At 42.2% G+C, this 20,939-nt stretch overlaps 1 protein-coding gene across 2 annotated transcripts in view; it reads left to right on the top strand.

Annotated features, from left to right (window-relative positions):
- Positions 1-20,939, top strand: part of TGFA (transforming growth factor alpha) — a 138,268-nt gene that overhangs the window by 19,514 nt on the left and 97,815 nt on the right. Inside the window, exon 2 of one of the 2 annotated variants that reach the window (XM_045828470.1) lies at positions 11,303-11,403. In XM_045828470.1, the coding sequence (XP_045684426.1) occupies positions 11,370-11,403 (34 nt within the window). In that variant the 5' untranslated portion in view covers positions 11,303-11,369. Of the gene's footprint in view, positions 1-11,302; positions 11,404-17,117; positions 17,397-20,939 lie in introns of those variants that run through there. The other variant, XM_045828469.1, reaches the window with a different exon arrangement.

The following is a 20,939-nucleotide window of genomic DNA, read 5'->3' as shown; positions in this document are numbered from 1 at the left end:
AAACTAAAATATGTGAATTATACATCAGTATATATTTTTTAATTTTTAAAAAGCTGCACTCCCGCCCTGGCTGGCGTAGCTCAGTGGACTGAGTGTGGACTGCGAACCAAAGCATTGCAGGTTCAATTCCCAGTCAGGGCACATGCCTGGGTTGCAGGCCATGGCCCCCAGCAACCGCACATTGATGTTTCTCTCTCTCTCTCTTTCTCCCTCCCTTCCCTCTCTAAAAATAAATAAATAAAATCTTTTAAAAAAAGAATATATTTCTAAAAAATATCTTACATCATGACATCCTTTAAAAAAAAAAAAGCTGCACTCCTATGGCATATGACTACCCAGCTAGTATTCTAGTTCTCATGACCTTGGATTTTTCTGTCTGTAACAAAAGGTGGGGGCAACTGGCTTCCCGTTGACGTCTATTACATGAGACATACTCTGAATAGGTTTGTACAATCTGATGTGCCCCACTTTACAATTAAGAAAACTGCCTCCTAGAATCTGGTGAAGCCATTGATTGGGATGAAGTTTCTAGCATCCTTTTGAGTTCCCATCTTTTCCTGTTTTCATAAATATCTTAAGTTGGGAGCACCTGCCTCATACACTTTGAGCCAAAAGGCATTTAAAGCCAGACATCATTTCTTTGTGGCTACCTGTTTTATACATGTGACTAGATCTGTCAGAGAGAAAGGCAAAATTCCAGAAGTTTTTGAAACAGGACTCTTTGATTTTGGGTGGGTGTGAATGACATAAAGATAGCGAATCCAGGCCTCAGAGAATGCTATGATCTTGCCGCTTGTAATGAGCTATCTATACAAGAGATGTCACTGCATTGATTCCATCACAAAGAGACCCTCTTTCCTGTCTCTCCTGTCCTGGTCCCCTCATGACAAGTCTCCTTTTTTAACCATTGGGCCCCTGTTTTTCCCAATTATTTGAAACTTCCTAGGATGCAGACCTCTACTTGCTGTGTTCTCTACAGAGTGCAAACTCCAGTCTTGACTGCTTGTTTCTCAAGTCTCCTTCCTGGGTTTATTCTTTCAAAAACATTTGATAGGTTAGTTAAATCTGGAAAAAATCAAGAGAAAGGGTGGTCTTCTAGGACCCACCAGGTATAGAAGTGAGCACTTCATTAAGGTACCTGATCCACAGGGGCTGAGGCCCACACCTGGTAGAAGTGCCTTTATTCTTACCTTGAAAAAAACCCCTGTTTTTCAATAATTGAGGTTTCGGACTTGCAGGGCTGATGTAGATTTTTCAAAAACATATTGGGCAGTAGAATTTTTATGATTTTGTTTTGGTAAAAGTTTCTTACAAGAGGGTTTAAGATTATTGGAATTTAAGAGGGTTTAAGATTAAGGAATTTTCATAGATACATCCACTCATCCATTGAATGAATATTTATTGGGAATCAACTACATTCTAGACTGTACTAGATATGTAAACTTCTAACAGGGGAAGGTATACATAAAACCAACAATTTTGAAAGTTCTTATGTCATTATAAATGTGGTATGGTACAATAGTTAAGAATTTAGATGAAAGAAAAGTAATTTTACTTTTCCTAAGTTAAATTAAATACTGCTTAAGAAGCCACTCACCCAGGTTAATGAAGTTCCCCGCTGCTATCCTTGAGCTGATATCCAGGAAATGAGGGTCGGGCCCCATTCCTCAGGCTAGATACCTCCCCCTTTAGCTGACCTTTCTCTTGGCCCACATCGCCCTGCAGTGGGAGCCCTTTATTCTGGAGGTTCCACTCTCTCTATCCAAGCTTGACCATTAGAGTCCCCGCTGAAGGGCCCAAGTTTGCAGACTCAGTGCCTGACCTCCACAGGCATCTTAGCAGTTGTCTACTGGAGGTGTTGCCACATGGGAGATGATGTCTCATGGTCAGGCTCACAGAATCAGAAACCTTCTCCTCTAGGCCTGATCCTTTACAGTTCCAATGCCCACCTTGACTCCCACTTCTGCCCAGGAGACCCGAGGCCTCCACATCCTTCTGGAGGTCCTTCCACTTAACACCCCCAGATACTTGTAAGCCCAAGAGAACCTAACGAGGGGTGGGGTGGGGTAGAAGGGCATCCTTATCTTCTCCTTGGAGTTAGGCAAAACTCCCTGTGATGGGGACAAAGGAAATGCTGTGAGGCCCCTTGAGAAGCCTGTAGGGTACTATCAGAGTCCATGTCTCTGTGTGGGAAGAATCAGAGGACTCAGCCTGGGGAAGAGATACCTTGGCTGAGCTATGAAGGAGAGTAGGAGTTAAGCAGGAAAGTTTTAGACTCAGTGACTTGGAAGGGCATGTGTGTATGTGTGTGTTTTGATACAAAGGTGGGAAGTTCATTAATAGAATTAGTAGGATGACTGTGAGTATAGGTTGGTGAGTAAAGCTATTTCACTCACATTTAAATACTGCTTACCTTCTTGGGACTTTTGGAGACATTCCTAAGGGAACAGGTCTTGTTTTTTTACTTTCCAGCTGAATTCTTCAAGAGCCAGAAAATTCAGAGATGTCTCCCAAATTTTAGGTTGTTTACAATGATCCCCAGAAGCAAATCATTAAATGTGTTCCAGACTCTCCTTTATTCTGACTTTGATGTCTTTCAAATCATTTACCACCAGCATACCTGTGAGGACATGTTTGATGTATGAAGATCTACGCAGGTAGAACCCCTCCCAGAGGGAGGACATACTTGTCATTCCTCATTCTCTTAGTCACTAGGTTCTCTAGCTCCTTTGTAGCTTCTTCTGGCTGTAATGGTTTCAGTTTTTTTTAATCATTCCTCTCTCTCTCTTTTTCTTACAAATTTTTAAAAATAATAAATGAGCAAAGCCAGCTTTATTTCCAGAATTAAAATGTAGAACAAATGGGCCCTGGCTGCGTAGCTCAGTGGATTGAGTGCGGGCTGCGAATCAAAGTGTCGCAGGTTCGATTCCCAGTCAGGGCACATGTCTGGGTTGCAGGCTATGACCCCCAGCAACCGCACATTGATGTTTTTCTCTCTCTCTCTATCTTCCTCCCTTCTCTCTCTAGAAATAAATGAATAAAATCTTTTAAAAAAATGTAGAACAAATGGGAAAATTATGGTACTTAACCTTTCCAAGTTTGTGCCCAACCGTTACATTGTCAACAGTCCTTTTGCATACACTCCGTCTCCTCTCATGTGGTTCCACGTTTTATCTTGATTCCCAATTATGCCAATTCTACTGTTATTTAAAAAGAAAAGACTTTCATGGTTATTGTCAGAAACCGCTCTTTAGCTTCCCACCAATAGCTAGCAAACTACACAGAGGGTGGAGTGGAATAGGAGCAATGTGATGCAATTCATGAGAACCACTTTGTCCTTACAGGAATCTGGTTGCTAACATTTCTATCATCTGTGACAATGACTCCTAATGTTTACTTCCTGTGAGAAATGGGAGGATTCCTTTCTTTTTCATGCAAGTAGTAAATAAAACAGCAGTCTCATCAGCTGAGCTGGCAGGGAGACTCTAACGAGGCCAAGGAGCTCTGAGATCTGAATAATTAAGAACACAACAGGACCACGTCTTTAATGTCTCTTTGCTGAGGGTTCTAGTGGTGTCCTCTCCTGGGAAGATGGCCCCTCAAGAGAGGAGCAACGACTTCTTTTTCACTTGTGGCAGATGCAGTGGTCCTAGATTTGGAGTTCAGAAGGCCAGAGACACTTCCTAGTTGTGTGACCCTAGATAAATCATTTAGTTTCTCTGACTCTCAGTTTACTCACTTGTAAAATGGTGATACGTTAGTAGCTTCACCACATGTAATGTAAGGATCAAACAATATAATGATTCAGAAGCTCTTTGCAAGTGGTACCAGGAGAGGGAAATGTTAGTTATCTCATTCATCATGATCCAACAGCAATACTGCTGAACCTGTCTCACCTAAGAGGTTCCGTCCCGGGGAATTCCAAGGCCTTACCCAACTGGAGAAGCAGATAACTTGGCAGATTCCTATGTGGCACCAGGATGGCTGCGATAGCTGGCAGGCCAGATCACTAGTGATACTTAAGTCAAGGACACCATAGCAGGCACATTTGCTTTTAGATCTAGGGTGTGGTTTCAGAACACAGGTAAGGGCTAGGTCATGGGCAGACACTGGATCATACTGAGCTGTTTACTCTTATATTTGTAAACATGCACCATAAGTTTAGATGAATGCTCACAAGAAAAACTATTAAAAACCAGAAGTTTAGTCATATGAGAATAAAAAATAAAATGACAGTATCAAATATCTTTTAAACCAGAAGTCAAAAGATTTTTGTTGTTGTTAATTGAGAATGTCATACACTCTAAAAGGGAAAAAAATTAAATGAATCATATCTGACCACAGGCCAACTAAATTTAGCTTTTTTAATTAAAAAAAGATAAGCCCTGGCTGAATGGCTCAGCTGGTTGGAGCATCATCCCACACACCAAAAAGTTTCGGGTTCCATCCCCAGTCGGAACACGTACAGAAGGCAACTGATCAATGTTTCTCTCTTTCTCTCTCTCTCTCCCTTCCTCTGTCTAAAAATCAATAAACATGTCCTCAGGAGAAGGGGAAGATAAAATGTTAATATACTCTCTTAAAACTAAGGACAAAATATAAAACCTCATTCATTAAAACTGAATTTAAAATTCATGTGAATGCTTAGTTTCTCATAATATTGCTGAGTAAACAGAGGAAGAAAGGGAGAGATGGGGAGAGAGTAAGGAAAAGAGGGATGCAGGTTCGGGGGCACCTTCGAGGCAGCGTGGAGAACGAGCTGAAATAGACTGAGCGTGGGGAAAGAGGAATCGACAGAAGTTTCCAAAGTTAGCGCAGAGCCAAAGAAACTGCCCTTCACCAGAAGCATTGACCTCCAAATAAGTTATTGCTGTCTTTGGTTTTCTGATTATTTCTCAGAGTCATCACTTCTGCTCTAGAAATATCTCATCTACCTAGTTTAGAAGTAAATGCTTCTTTCCATTGGAACTTTGAAAATTTTTGATGTAGGAAGGAATGGCTTAAGTTTTAAGAATTTTCTATCTGTGACCTTAGATATATCTTAAAATCTATTGGCTTCCTTTTTTCTCCCTCTGTCCTGCTGGTGACTAATAAAAACTCAGTACATAAAAAGAAGTGGGAGTGCCCAGCTTCACTGGACCAGACTGGTTTGTGTCGGATCCTCAGAGATTCACCTCTAAACCGCATTGCTGGAAGGAAGGACTCAGGAATCCTTAGGGTCTGAAATATGACAAGCAAATGTCACTTCAGATATTTACCTCCAATGTTGTTAGTAACAGATAAGATTTGACAGGACAGAGGATGATAACATGGATATAAACTAGTGGTCTCACCTTTCCCCTTCCCATACCATTCATATATATACCACACCCCCATCGGGGACATCTCTCATCCCAAGTGGCCATTTTCAAACTTACCCTGCCAGAAGACTACATGAGACTCTGAGGGTAGGGTCAGATGTGGGGTGCAAAAGCCCCTCCTCAAAGTTGCTATGTCCACCCCTTTTGAGATTTACCAATACTACGGTAGTCACTCAAGAACAAGCCAGCATCATGGAGAGTGTTATGCTAAGTGAAATAAGCCAGGCGGTGAAAGACAAATACTATATGATCTCACCTATAAGTAGAACCTATTGAAAAAAACAAACAAATGAGCAAAATAGAACCAGAGGCATGGAAACAAGGAACAGACTGACAGTGACCAGAGGGGAAGCAGGAGGGGGATAATGGGGGAAAGAAGGGGAGGGGTCTAGTCAAGGAACACGTATAAAGGGCCCATGGACATGAGCAATGGGGTGGGGATTGACTGTGGGAGCAGGGGCCAGGGCATGGGGTAGGGGAGAACAACAGGGGAAAAATTGGGACAACTGTAAAAAATATAAACAATAAAAAAAAAAAAACAGAACAAGCCAGCATCAGACAGAAAGTCGCTGACCCTACAATCTGTGCTTTCCAGTCCTGCACATGCACCAGTTCAGCCCCATCCTCCTGAAGTGGGCCAATGCTACAACTGCCTTATTCCACATCAGGTGACAACTGTGGCAAATCACAACAGTGACAGCCACCAGGCACTGAGTGGCTTCCATGTATCAGGCTCTGATTACACCCTTAACACATTGTCTCATTTAATTTTCATTAGTTACTCTATGTGCTGAGTGATACGATTATCCCTATTTTATAGCTAAGGATCTTGACAATCAGAAAGGTTCAGAAAGTTGTCCTTGGGTCACTGGTGCCAGAGCTAATTGAACCCAGAAGGCATGAAAGTCCATACAATTTTCACCACACCACAGTGGCCTTCAAGAGCCTATTCCCTATGGACTCGAGCACAGTCTTCCAATGTAGAACCTTGACCTTAACCTTTATGATTTAAAGACTCCTATGTCTGATAAAATTCTTTGTAGGTCTAATTTCATAATTTTGAATGAGTATCTGAAAAACAAAAGAGTATCCCACTCTGTGGGAGTTTGGTTAGAGGGAAGGGGGGAGATGGCATGGTCATGAATATGTGGGTGCTTCCAGCCTATAATGAGCTTATTGCAAAAGGTCAAAGGTTACTTGTTCCAGCTGACCAAGGTACAGGGAATGCCCCATTTCCTGGGAAATGAATGGACAATTCAGAGGCCTAGTCAGTCACTGCTACTTCTTAACCTTTAAGCCATAAATCTTTAAAAAAAAAGTAATAATAAACAAGAGAAGTTCTTCAAGACTCCATCAACAATCTAGTCCGAGTTTTATTCAGGGAAGATGCCAAAAAATCCCCATCTCACTACAATTTGTTTTTTTGTAAGAAACTGAAAAGAGGGAAAACTCAAATGTTTTTGCTGTCCTTCATTTGAACGTTTCTAATCCAAAGTAAACAGGGGGCCTCTGTCCTTTGTGTTGGACAGTGGCAGACACAGGGCCCTTGTTGGAGGAGCCTGGTGTCGGCCCATCACAGGCCCCAGTGCACACTAAGGCCCCTTGTCCAGGCGAGGAGGAGACGGGCCCAGGCAGCCTCTGATTCCTGCCCACGCTGGTGCGGCAGCGCAAACAGTTGATGTTCAGACTCCATCTCTCCCCAACCCCCACAACCATCTCTACCTCCACGAAAGAAGAAAAACCCTCTTATCTCTCATTCTCAGCAATCCTGAAACCCCCCAAATTGTACTCTCTGCCTTTCTTTCTGAAAGAAATTAGTTTGTTTCTTATAAAAATAAAATAACTTTATTGTAGAAGATTTAAATAGGAGAAGAAAAGAGAAGACTAGACAAAGAATCACTCAAACCACCCAGGTCTGTGTTAAGAATTTTGGTACATCTATAGAGTTTATCTGTTTCTCTGTGTGTATGTTATATTTATGGGGGAGGGACAACATTTGGATCATACTGTATATTTCTTAGGGATGTATTACAAATAATCACCAAAAATTCAATTGGATTAAAGAATTAAATGTAAAAGATGGTAAAATGTAAAATGTAAAAGAAAAAAATGCAAAAGATTAAATGTAAGAACAAAATGTAGTGAGATGGGGATTTTTTTCATCAATAAATATAGGTGAAAATGGAATAGGCAAAAGTAGATTTATTAGTTGTTCATATGTTCACAAAATTAATAAATAATAATACAAGAATAAAATCTGTGTGTTGTGTACTCACAACTGTAAACCTAATTTTACCCACCCCTGTATTAGTTAGTGTCAGATGTTTTTAACCTGGGGTCCATGGATAAGTTTTAGAGAGTCAATAAATACATATAATAATATGCACAATTTGGTATATTGATATATATATGTAGATATAGGTATAGACATAGCTATAGGGGAGCAAAGTGTAGACCATTCATAGTTTTCATCAGATTCTCCAAGGCATATGTGACCCAAGAACTAATGATTTATATGAACTTGGCTGGGGGAGAATAACCAATGCAGAAAACCACCTACCACACAGCTAGTAGGAATGATAAACTATTCTGAAGGGCAGTTTGGGCACTCTCATGTGAGTGTATCAGTGTGTGTGTGAGTGAGAGAGAGAAACAGAGAGAGAGAATTTAAATAGCCATAAGATATTATGAAATTAAAACAATGCAGAAAGTCTGGGGATTAATTGGGCCAAGAAAATAAAAGATTTGTGATATGACAAAGTTATTATTTCAAATCAGTGGGGGGAAAATAGCTAAAAATACTTAGCATAAAAACCTTAAGATTCTTCACCATCAAATCAAATTTTATGAGAAAGTTAGAGAAAAGTAGTTAGATTAACATTCTTGTTTAGCTCCTGCCTTTAGTAGGAATGCTTCTAATATTTTCACATGAAGAACTGTATCAGTCAACAGTGTGGTGAGTGTGGCAGGGAGGGGGTGGGTGCAGGTGGAGGAGGGTATATGGGAAATAAATGGTAATGGAAAAAATACAACAAATAAAATAATTTTGTCTATGCTGATTTGACATAGGTACTACCAATATTAATGAAGTAGTCTATTTTTATTAACTAAGAACTTTTCTCACATCTATAGAGATAATTAAGTTTTATCTTTGATTTTAAAATGTTAAAAAATTGTTATTATGTATGAGATAGATGTTACCTAGACTTGTTGCAATAATAATTTTGTAATGTATATAATAACTAATCATTATGTTGCATACCTGAAAGTAATATACTATTATATATGGTCATTTATATTTTAATTTTTTAAAGATTTTATTTATTTATTTTTAGAGAGGGAAGGGAGGGAGAAAGAGAGAGAGAAACATCAATATGCAGTTGCTGGGGGTCATGGCCTGCAACCCAGGCATGTACCCTGACTGGGAATTGAACCTGTGACACTTTGGTTCGCAGCCCATGCTCAATCCATTGAGCTACGCCAGCCAGGGCTATATTTTAATTTTGTAAATGTAATTATTTATGCTAATAAAATACTATCTGCACTGGCAGAAAAAACTCAACTTGGTCATAATATATTATTTTTAATAACATTTTGGATTTGATCTGTTATCATTTTGTTTACTTTTTTCATCTATTCTCTTAAATTTGGTCTTTAGTTTCATTTGTACTTTTTGTTCATTTTGCTGCTTTTGTTAGTTTGTGATACCAGGGTTGCTTTAGTTTGAAAAACTGAATTGGGATAGTTTTTATACTTTTTTATGTTCTAGAACATTTTAAATAGCAAAAACATTAAATTCCTTAAAGGCTAAAAGGAATATACTTTATAACTCATGGAAAAGGCATCTTTTACAGAGTAATTATTTAATAACTTTTCTATTTCTTCTCTGATTATTAGTGTTTTCAAGATTCTACTTCTTGAGTCAATTCAGCAAGTACATTCTCCTAGTAAATTTATTCATTTTAATGAGATTTTCAAATTCTTTAACATTGAGTTATACATACTACTTTCTCATCCAAAATCCTATCCACATGTTCTGTCCCACTTCTCATTGCCCACACTGTACATTCTTAATCTTCTCTTCATTCTTCATGATTAGCCTTGCCATTATTATTATTTTTTTCAAAGACACTCTCACATTTATTCTCTGATTATTGCCTTTTCTAAGTCATTATTTTTTGTTTTAATTGTGACTCCACACTTCTGCTTCCCTTAGATTTATCCTTTCTTTCTATTTAAGTTAAATTGTCACTTCATTTAGTCTTATTATTTCTAAATAATAAAAGAAAATTCATGGCTACAATTTTTCTTGGAATACCTTTGGCTGAATACCAAACATTTTGATTTGAAAGAAATGTATTTATATTTGCACAGTAGAAAATCTTGATTTGTGTATATTAAATTAATTATATTAGATAAATTTTCAAATTCATCATAACCTTACTGAATATTTATTCTTTTGAGGTGCCACAGAGAAATGCTCAGGTCACATGAAGCATATCCATTATCTATTCCTGCATAACAAAACACCCTCAAAATTTAGTGGTTTAAAACAGTAACATTTTCTTATTATTCATGATTCTATGAATTAAATGGATTCATTCTCACAACCAAATGCAACTGGTGGGTTGGATGTGGGCTGGGTTCAGGAATGGCGGTTTGTCTCTTCTTCACACGGCCTCTCTCCCTCTAGAAGACTACTTTGGGCTTCCACCCGAGATGGCAGAAACAGCCCAAGAGGACAAGCCCTCATGCTCAACAGTTTTTAAGCCCCTGTTTGTATCATTTGGTTTGCTGAAGTCCTACTGACCTAAGCAAGACACATAGCCAAACCCAGACTCAATGTGGGAGGGAACTACACAAAAGCATGGGAAGCATTAATGTGACAATCTGCCACACAAAGGGATTATAATTCATTGTTGTAGATTCCCTCATATTTCTAACAGTTTTGATCAGAATGATCCTGTTCACGTATTATTTCTCTTTTGCTGCATGTTTTTGTTTTCTCATAATTAGACTACCTCACCAGATTTCTTTTGGTTTGCATTTACAGGGCAATGTAAATTTTCTGTGTTTGCTTCTTATATCACTGTCAGGTGTGTTTCTTAAAAGTCTTTAGTTGGATTTTATATTTTTAAAGAGGAGTTAAAACTGTTCACATTTAATGGGAACACAGTTGTCTTTGTGCTTACCTCTACCATGTGATCATATATGTTTTCTGACTTTTACATTTCTTGCACCTTTTCTCATTCTCTCATTATCTATTTATCTATCTATCTAATCTCTGTCTCTATCTCCTCCTTTTCTTCCTCAAGAAATTTGGATGTTTTATATTCTGTTTTTATTCTATTACTAGTTATCTTTAAAATGTTTAAATAAGTTTATATATCTATTAAAAATTTTTACAGTAGCTGTTCGTTCTCCTTAATGAAAGATGATAAAACAAGTACATTTTTTCTTCCCTCCGATACCACCCTGTCCTCCCAGTTACTACAATAGTAATTGAGGACTTTAGATTTAGACTATTATGATTTTATCCCAGCTCCTAATTTCTGATTACATGTTCTCTTTCAAGAACTATCTTCAATCATTTTATTAAATATCCAACCATACCTTCCGCCTCACATAGCAGACCACCCAACCAGCAGTGGCTCAGACATTAAGGACATTTAATTATGCTGTATAGAAAAGTGGGTGAAGGGAGGCAGGTCCATTGTTGGTTTAGCAGCTCTTCAATATGCTTCCACATCCTCAGTGGGCATCTCTCACATTCTTTCAGTCTTCTCGCCATCATGAGATGGATGTCACACTCCAGGTATTTCATCCTCAAACAACCACCTTCAAACAGGAAGAAAAGTCAGGCTACCTCACTTTCTATCTTGATCAAAAAGCAAACTTCTCCCCAAGAGGTCTAACAGAAGACTTTCTGTTTCTGTTTCTAGACTGTTCATTGGCCAGAACTCAGTCACATGCCCAGCCCTAGGCCAATCATCAACAGAGTGTCAGAGCATGTTGTCAACCACACAAAACTGGAATTCTGTTGGTAAGAAAAGAAAAATTTTGTCTATTGGCATCCAACAGTAAGTGCCACAATATATAAAAAATCAAGAGTCAGGCTCAACATTAAGTTTTACTGCTTTCATCAGTTCACTGATGTTTCTTTTATTATAATTTCCTTTACATTATTGACTTTATTTGCTTGACTAGAATATTTTCTGTGGAGTCTTTTTTTTTCAGTCATGGTGGTACATTAATTATTTACTTTTTAATAGATGCTTGCCTAAAATACCTTAATATGAAAAATATCTTAAATATGAAACAGAATTTTAAGTCATAATTATTTTCCCTCAAAATCTCATGGATGTTGCTTTGTTTCTTTGACATTTATGTGACAAATGTCAATGTGACTTTTTTCTTTCAGAGGCAACCTGATACCTCTGCCTGAGTGACTCTATGAAGCAGACTTGGGCACTGCAACTTGGGCACTGTGTGCGTTGTCGTATCCCTCAGCCTAACCCAGGGCAGGGAACGTAACAAGTTTGCATGAGCCAATTGTCTGTGGAGACTCCTGAAAGAGCAGAGTTTTCCTTCAGATTAAATGGTTTTTCCCCTGGTGTGCCATAACCACATAGAGCTGTCTGGGAGCTGGAGTGGGTCCCTGACCATCATTGCCCCCTTGGCATATTATATACCAGACATCCAAGGTGAGCTGCCCATGGGATCCCTGCCTGCTGTGCGCCCAGTACCTGGGCACTTCCAGGGTGCTTCAAGAAGATGGATGGTTGCCATTCCTGACTTTCCTGTGATTAATTTTTGTCTATGGCCCTTGTCACAACCAACCTTGGGAGCATTACTGGATCTGGTAGGGGGCAGTCTTTTCCTTAAGAGGCATTTTTTTTGTCCTGTGAAATAAATTGAAGGCTGTCTAACCCTTCTCTCCAACTGGTATTATCTGCACTGAGTTGTGTAGAAATTCCTTTAAATGTCTTGTATGTGGGTGGAATACTTTTTTCCCCCCGTTTTGAACAGTGACAGATTTTTCCTATCATTATTATTTTTATATTTTTATTTTTATTTTTATTTTTTTATTTTCAGCTGTTTCAATGAGACTTTGGAAGAGAGGCAGGATGGGAAGTTCAAAATGATGGTCTGAATGTCCATCACGGAATGGAAGTTTTCCTTGCACTTTTCATAGTCTCTTTAGACAAAGCCCCTTTCCCCTCACAGACCTATAAAATGTGCAGGCCCTTCCTGTCACCACTAATCCCTCCTGTTTGGAGAACAAGAACATTTTCTCCTCTATCAGCTCTATGCTTTTTTTCTGGGCTCCCTATTAAAAATATTTTGGTTGTTCTGGTTTTATCTTTCTCTGTCTCATAACTTCTCTCATAATTTTTTTCCTTTTTCTCTGAGCCTGGGGGAAATTTTTTGAGTTTATCAGACAGACTAACCCATCCCTGAAAAATAAATTACTAAGCCCCCTTCATAGCTCTCAATATTTCTTTGCTTTCTCCATCCTCGATTCTTTATATTTCCCTTTTCCTGTCTGTCCTTTGCTTCACTCGAGCATCATCAGTTTTACTTGTCTAGGGATTTCTAGGCACTTGCTTTAGGACTGTCCCCAAGGCACCCCTGAGGATTCTGGTGGGCAATCTTCCCAGTCTTCAGAATGTTGTGACTGTGGCTGAGGCTGCTGGGAGGACAGTGGCAACGACACAATGACAGAATTGAGTGCACTGCTCTTCCTCCTTCAAATGCGCTTCATGGAGTGGTTTGGCGGGCGCTGTGCTGAACCTGTCAGGTCCCTCTAATGTACCCAGTCATCTAGGCAGTTCATAAGCTATATGAGAAGATAATGCCTTTAGCCACAGCAGCCTTGTGGTAACTTCAAGTCTTAGGGATTCAGCCTAGTGCCTTGACATCCTGGAGCTGCTTGGACCACCCATGGAACCATCAACCTCCAGACCTCAATATTGAGTGTTAGGGCCATCCTGTGGTATCCCTTGAGAAGGAAGGGTTCAAACTTCATATACAACTTCTGTGTGCATTCCCAAGGCAGACCTGAGAGCTGGGGAGATGGGAGATGTTAAGCAGGTCATACCAGTCTTTGGACAACAATGACCAGGAATATCACCCCAATAGCTGAGGACAAAGCAAGTGCTTCTTACGGCTCCTTGCCCCACCCATTATGCTGGTGATGAAAACTATAAAAATAGACTAAGCATAAGGTTTCCTATTTTTCTTTCAGCTAGAGATAGGGATACATTAATAACTAAGTCTTCAGAGGGAGGTGATACTTGAACAATACCTTACTTTGGATTAGATTTCTTTTCCTAAATCCCTTAACACATTAAAATCTCACTCTGCCTAAACAAAGTTCTCCAGAGTCCTTTATAAAATCCCTCTCACTCTCTCTCATACACAGATGACATCTGACTTTTGCCCCCCTGCTGTGCCAAGAACCCTGTCCTGTTTTCCCTCTGAGCCCCGCTGTCTGCTGCTGCCACCAAGAACTGGCCCGTAGTGCACTGAAGCCATCTCTGGTCACTGCTCGCTGAGGCTTGTCTGTAATTCCGGTAGTGCTGTGGCCCATGGCTGTCCTTCCTAAGACTGTCTAGGCTGTTTACTCACCAGTGTCTTGGGTAATTGCCCATCTGAACAGTGGCAGGCCTGAATCATTCAGGGAAGACTCCTGAGCTGGTTGCCTGCAGTCATGCCTCCAGATGAATCAGGATGGAGGGGGAGGCTGATTACAGTGAAGGAGGGGACTCTTTAAACACACCTCTGTAATAAGTATTTAGAAGAAGAAAGGAAAAAGAAAACTGACAGTGGGATTTTACTGGCCTGAGTAAAACATAACATGGTTCTGGTTTTTTGCATGGGGAGGAGAAGCTGCGATTGGCTTGTTATAGCGGGGGTTCTCCTGGAGCTCAGGGACAGGTGAAGCAAGCGTGTGTAAAGGCAGCCCAGGCAGATTCCTAGTGAGAAGTCCACCTATTCATTAGGTCCATGTCCACACAGAAATAGGACCTTCAGTGGCCAAGCAAGACAGCTACAGTGCCTCTAGCTGAAGGAATGCACCCACATGTCTACATAGCTTCCAGGGCTATGACTGGAATTTCACTCAGCTCAGAAAGCAAGTATTACACACAGCTAATATGCGAAAGCATCACACCACCCTTTAAGAAAAAAAATGATTTCTTCCTCTAAATCACATTCTGTAACTTTTCCCTCCTGCTGCTGTTACAGCACAGACAGAGAAACAACTTCATAGCTCCTGTGGAACTGTCTCCAGCAGGAAGGAGTGCTCATGTGCATGCACAGACATTCATGCACCAGCAAAGTTCTGATGCAGAGAGGATAAAATAAAGGTGATGGTAGGAAATTGAGAGAAGGAAAAAGTGTAGCCACTGAGGGAGTTTTCTTTAAACCATAGCTAGATTTGTTGATATCAAACACTGTGCTAAGCATGCAAAAAGTTTTTGTAGTTAGTCCTCACAGCAACCCAGTGAGTTTAGTTTCATCCTTATTAAAATGTGGAAACTGAGGCAGCATAGCATAGAGGCCAACACATGGGCCTCAGAACCAGCTCATTTTGTTCACAAAATTGGGCTCTGCCATTTGCTGGCTTTGTAACTCTGGGTAAGTTACTAAATTCTCTAGTTCGCAATTGTTTTTATATTAAAGGGAGATGAAGTCTATCTCATGAGTTTATTGTGTGGATTAAATGACATACACAAGGTGCCATGGGTTAACATTTTAGGACACTAAGTGTCCTCTTAGTTTTATAGATAAATGTTCCAAATAATTTCAGTTCACTTTACAACAAATGCTGTAGACATTTTTGAAAACCCAACCCTTGGTTATCCGTTTGACTTGAATACATTGAAAGGTTTATAAAACTATAGATATGGACTGGCTCTTGAAAACATTGGGGGAATCAACAATTTCCAAACATTAGAATGTGCTTTAATTTGGATGCTCTTTAGTTTACAAGATGGCAGATTATATCTTGATTTTTCAATCCTTACAGGGATGTGCTCACTGGCTTGATTCTGCTGCCACTTTCCCCCACTCTTGACTTTGTGTGTAGGCAGAGAAGGGGAAACTGCTGAACCTGACTCTCACCAGCTTGGACAGCCAGACCTCAGCCACAGTGAACTTGAGTGTGTGTCCCAGCAGGAAGCAAGGTGACAGATTCACTCTGCCATCTTAGTGGAGGTCCTGGAGAACAGGAGAACTTGAAGAATAATTGATTTCTTCCCTCTTGTAGCCACAGCCCACTAGTCTGTCAATGAGACAGATAGGCCATCAGAACAGGTCAACATCAGTCTGAAGGAGATGGACATAGATGCTTGAGGGAGACAGGGACACCTTACTAAAGAAACTATGCCCTGTACATGCATGGGTGTGGACATAGGTACCCCCAGGGTTTGCCGTGAAAACTCTCACCATGGATCATTAAGGGTTGAGAGAACAGCGAAGTATCCTCTGACATATGTAGTGAAAGGAATGGTTTCTCAAAGTAAATTTACATTCTTTTCAAAATCCCTTTCTACACTACTTCGTGGTCAAACAGTGTAGCTAATGGCCTGGTGCTTCCTTATAAAAACTAGGCCTCTGAGCTCCTATGAAACAATCTAAGCAAAAGCAACCCTGAGAGTCTGATCCTTGGGCCAAGGAAACAGCAGGAGATTTCCTCCTGCCCCCCACCAAGGAGAAGAGGTCCATCCAGCATACCTAGGCTGGGTGGGTGGGGGAGAGGGTAGGTCAAGAGAATTAGTCCCTGAGCTCAGAGCATCTGCAGAATACCACTGGTTGCTGCCTCTTGGGGGCATACTGTTCCCAATGGACAGTCCCCAAGGAACCAAGGAACCCATGGTTTTTCCATTCTTGTCTAGGATGTCTTTCCTCTGTCCCCTCCATTCCCCTCAATTCTAGCACCAAGGGCCAGCTCAAGGCCACAGATCCCGAAAGGGCCACCCAGGTAGCTCCAGCATACTCACCCCTCTCTCAGGGAGCACTTGTCAGCATGCTACCCCATTCCTGGCCTCAGCTGTCTAGGCCAGGGTGCGCTGCGGGTAGTGCTAGACAACCAGGTGCCCCTTAAACAGAGAGCCACCGTCACTATCAATTCCAGGCTGACATGTACGAAGACCCGCTGATCTTAATGTACCTGCCTGGGATTGTAGGGTGGCTGTGCTCAGGCCATAAGTGTCCCTAAAATCAAGTTATTCGCTGGGATGGGGTCTCAGGTAAGCAACGTGGTTTAACACATTCTTCGCTGATTCTAGGGAGCACTTTCCCTAGGCCAAGCCTCGGCAGGCAGCCGGATAAGTTCACAGGTCAAGTCGGTTCAGGGCTGCATCCCAAATCCCTTGCTCTGGTGACCCCCTGCAGAGGCAGTGGGCACAGGTAATCCCAGGCGGGTGGCTCTGCTCCGCCTCCTAGAGCCTAGAGGCTGTCACTGCGCCTGGGGACGCTCTGGCTCCGCAGCAGGCACCGACCGCTGGCAAAAAGGCCTGGGTCGCACTGCCCTACTAGTCTGAGGGTGGTGTTTGAAGTCGGAAGCTTCCTGCCTTTTCCGTGGCCTGGGTGCCAGGCTCCTGCTCTGGGCTTGGAGAGTCCCTGATCGCCCCGCCCCACCGCCCGCGCCCTGCATGGTGCGTGTAGCGTCCCCGCCTCCAGCCCCAAACCCCCACCTCCTATGCCCTTAGAGGGGCACCCCCACTGGGGCTGGGGAGTGGTCCGCAGCGCCCTGTCCCCGAGTGGCGGAGAGGTGACGGTAACCGCCTTTCCATTTCCGCCTAGCAGACAGCTCAGTAGCCAAAGCGCTTGGGCCAGCTGAGCTCTTGGTCCTCCCTCCGCCCGCCCGCGCGGGGGCTGGCCTTGCCTCTCCAGCGCCTTTTTCCCCCCTGCACCGCAGCGCCGCTTCGCCATTCGGGCACCGCAGGTAGGGCAGGAGGCTGAAGCGCCTACTGCCCGCTGCCCGTAAAATGGTCACCTCGGCTGGACAGCTCGCCCTGTTCGCACTGGGTATGTACGCTGCCGGCTGCGCGTCCCCTGCCTTCGGCGACACCCCGCTTTCCCCTGTCCCCTGTATTTCTCTTTCCCAGGGATTTTCTTTGCCCTCCTAGAAGAGTGGAACAAGGTTAATGCTTTTCGAGGGTTGGAGGCTGAAAGGCAGGGAGAGTAGATAGGGCTTACTAGAAATTTGGGGAGCCCATTCCAAAGAGGGCGACCGTCGAACCACCCATGCTTTGCCCGAGAAGTGGCCACCTGGGCCGTGTGTGAGAACGCCCACCCGGGAGGGGCAAGCGGTGGGTGTTCAGGCTTGAACTTCAATCTGCCGCGTCTGTATGTGTTCACTTGCCCACACCTACCTGCTTACCTGGCTGCCTCCAAGCCCGTCTTTCCTCGCGTCAGTAGCTTGTGGACTCGCAAAGGGTGACCACGGTCCGACCCTCCAGCCAGACCTTGCCTGCTTCCCTTTGGTATCCGCTGCTTATCCCTGAGCCCTAGTAGATGTTCATGGTCAGGAGAGGTGCCCTCAATCTTCTGACTTCTAGAGCTCTTGAGCTTTGGGGTAGATTCTGGATTTTTGTGCGGATTAGTTGTTCTTTTAATTAAGTTCCCTTGGAGAAGTAGTTTAAGAGTCAGCCGAGGGCAGGAGTGAAACCCTAGACGGAGAAGTGCCAATTTCCTTTGAATTTGTTCTTGGACGGGAACAAGGTATGGGGGAAGGGAGGGGGGAAGTTAAACCCCCGCACTCCGGGTCGGGTCTGCGGAGCAGGTGAGTTTTCGGCGGTGAAGTTCTCAGGTCGGTCTGTAAGTGAGGAGGGGCGCTGTGCCCTGCACTGCCTGGCAGGCTCTGAACTCTCCGGAGCCAGGTCTGTCCAGTGTGAAGATAGCGATGAACAGCCTAGGTGTCCTGGTTATCGCCACAGCTTCTGTAAAATGAATTGTTCCGTGAATATTCCCCGAGTTTAACCCTGTAAAACAAGTTGCTCAATACATCTGAGTCTGAGAAAAGCTGTGGAACGTCCTCTTAAATGCCCAGAGCCACAGCCTTGCTCAGTTTCATGCACAGTTTCAGGGGGATCATGGACCCACCTGTAATCTTGCCCATGAAGGGGTGTTTGAGAACTGCAGTAGACGGGCAGGAATCGTCTGAGGGAAGTAGGGAGCAGTGTGGAGCGGATGCTCCTGCTGCAACTCACCAACAGGTGGCATGATTATGGATGGTTGTTCTGATTTTAGATGTTTTTAAAGCAATAAAACATTACCAATACAATAAAAGCCATCTGTATGCAATTTCCCTGTTGTAATTTTCTTTGGAAATTCTAGAAGTAAAAATAATAGCTTGAACATTTTTCTCTGTCAGGCATTGTGCTAAGTGCTTGACATATTAACTCATTTACTTTTCACACCAACCTGATGGAGGAGGAATTATCACTCCCTTTTTATACAAGGGGAAAGTGAAGTGCACAGGGCCCACAGTGAGTCAGAAGCTGGGCCGGGATTGTTAAAGTGCTGAAGGAATGTGGCTAGGAAAAGTCCCCTAACTGTGGCTTTGTAGTCCCATCACCCAGATTTGGGACTTTGCCTTGAGGAGAGGTTATGTTGGATATTCTGGAACTTGCTGTTAAATTCTGTTGAATTCCTAGGATTTCAAGGTGTTTTTAAATTATTCAGTGAAAAATTAGAGGCAGGAAATGACGAAGGTAAACAGTTTTGAGGACACCTTTTGAAAGTTGTCTCCCCCACTCCCCATCACAGTGTAATAATTGCCCATGGAGATTGCATTCTTTCATCATCCACTTTTTCTTTTAGCCTAAAAGTTCAACTTGACCTTTGTTTTCTTCTTTAAGAAAAAGATGTATAAACTTAAAAGATTGATTAATGTGTAAAAAACTGGCTCCTATAATTCCAAAATGAGCAGTTTGGGGTGGGGGGGGGAGTCAAGGAAAAATAAGGCAGGAGTGATTTACACCAGAGAGTTTTCTTTTTATTTCTATTTCTTTTTCTAAAAAAGCATTTACTAGAACTTCTGCCTCCCATCTCACTTTCTGCTAGACTACTAAATACTCATTAATGCCACATGCATTTTAATTTGCACATTTCCTTCAGAGCTGCTTTCCTCTCTAATTTTCTTTTCTTTTTTTTTCTCCTCTCTTTAATTTTCTTAAAGTAACAGAAGGCAGCTTCAGGCACATCTGCTAGGGTTCCATTGCTAACCAAAATCTAGAAAACCAAGACCTCTCCCCTCCGTCCCCTTTTTCACGGGGACACTCTGAGAAGGAACCAGTTAATGTTCCTGATTACTTGGAACCTTGGTTGATATTTCTGCAGAGAGAGTGTGGAGCCTATTGATTAAATGGCAGCCCTGGAAAGGTAGTCCAAGCTCCTGTGGTGGTGGCCCTCCATGTCAGGTTTCCATGGCCGCAAAGCAGACCTCACAGGGGCTTGTCACCTCCAGTCCCATCTCCTCTTTCATGTCCAGAGAGTAAGATGTGTAATCTTGGACAAGTTACTTCGCTTCTCTGTGCTTTGCTTTTCTTATCTCTAAAATGGTGTTATCAGTACCATTGTTGGATGTATTTAATGAGCATAGAATGGTGCCTGGCATGCAGTAAGAACTTAATCTTAGTGCCATCAGGTTATCACTGTTGTTAAATGAGCCCCGCAGAATTTCATTGTAGGTTGTCAGTTCTGTAAGTGGGAGAGTGTCTTCTCTCATCTCCCTGCTCCCCATCCTTCTCAAGCCAGAAAAACCAAGTGATTTTGGTGAATATCATTTGGCAGATGACAAATGCAAGCAAGTTTGGGGGTTCTTTTGATCATTTGAATTCTTTAATTTGTGATGCAAAATATTTGTATTCCCTCCATAACATTTAATACTCAGTTGTTTACTGAATTCAGTCCTAAATTCCAGTTTTCTCACCTGTAAAGTGGGAATAAAATTGTACCCATCTCATAGCTTGTTAGGAGAATCAAATAAGATGGAAATATGGAAACTATGTATAAACTATAAACATAAAGGGTTACACACACAAAGAAACTGATTTCATAATACAGGAATATGTTTTGTAATCCAGAAGTAAACATTATTCTTTTTCTGGCAGCTCTCACAAGAAGGGCTGGATGTCAACCTAAAAGAAGGACATCTTAGGACACAAAGTGTCATTAAGAATGTGTACAGATGCAACCGGTCAGCTTCCCTGTGGCTTTGGGACTGAGACCAGTAGGGGGCATGAAGGAACAAGTTTCTCCAGTACATGGAGATTATGTCTTTCAGTGTAGACAGTGGGGGCTGGCCCAGGACACAGGTTTTCCTTATTGGGCAGGCATAATGAGGGAAAGTTCACTTAGAACAGGGCTTTCCAACCTCTATCCTCCCTGTCCCTGGACGCAGCCCGAAGTACCGCTAAGCTCTGCCTCCTGCCTCCCTACCCCCTCTACCCCTCCCCATCCCAGTCCATGAAAAAATTGTTTTCCATGAAACCAGTCCTTGGTGCCAAAAACGCTGGGGACCACTGATAGAACATGGCTGTGAAAGTGTGTATAGAAGGCTTAGAA

This window comes from Phyllostomus hastatus, unplaced genomic scaffold (assembly GCF_019186645.2).
Source record: "Phyllostomus hastatus isolate PE091 unplaced genomic scaffold, TTU_PhHast_1.1 phas_scaffold_78, whole genome shotgun sequence".
NCBI classification, from domain to species: Eukaryota; Metazoa; Chordata; class Mammalia; order Chiroptera; family Phyllostomidae; genus Phyllostomus; species Phyllostomus hastatus.
Note: the sequence above shows the minus strand (reverse complement) of the source record. Positions and strands in the feature narration are given on the sequence as shown.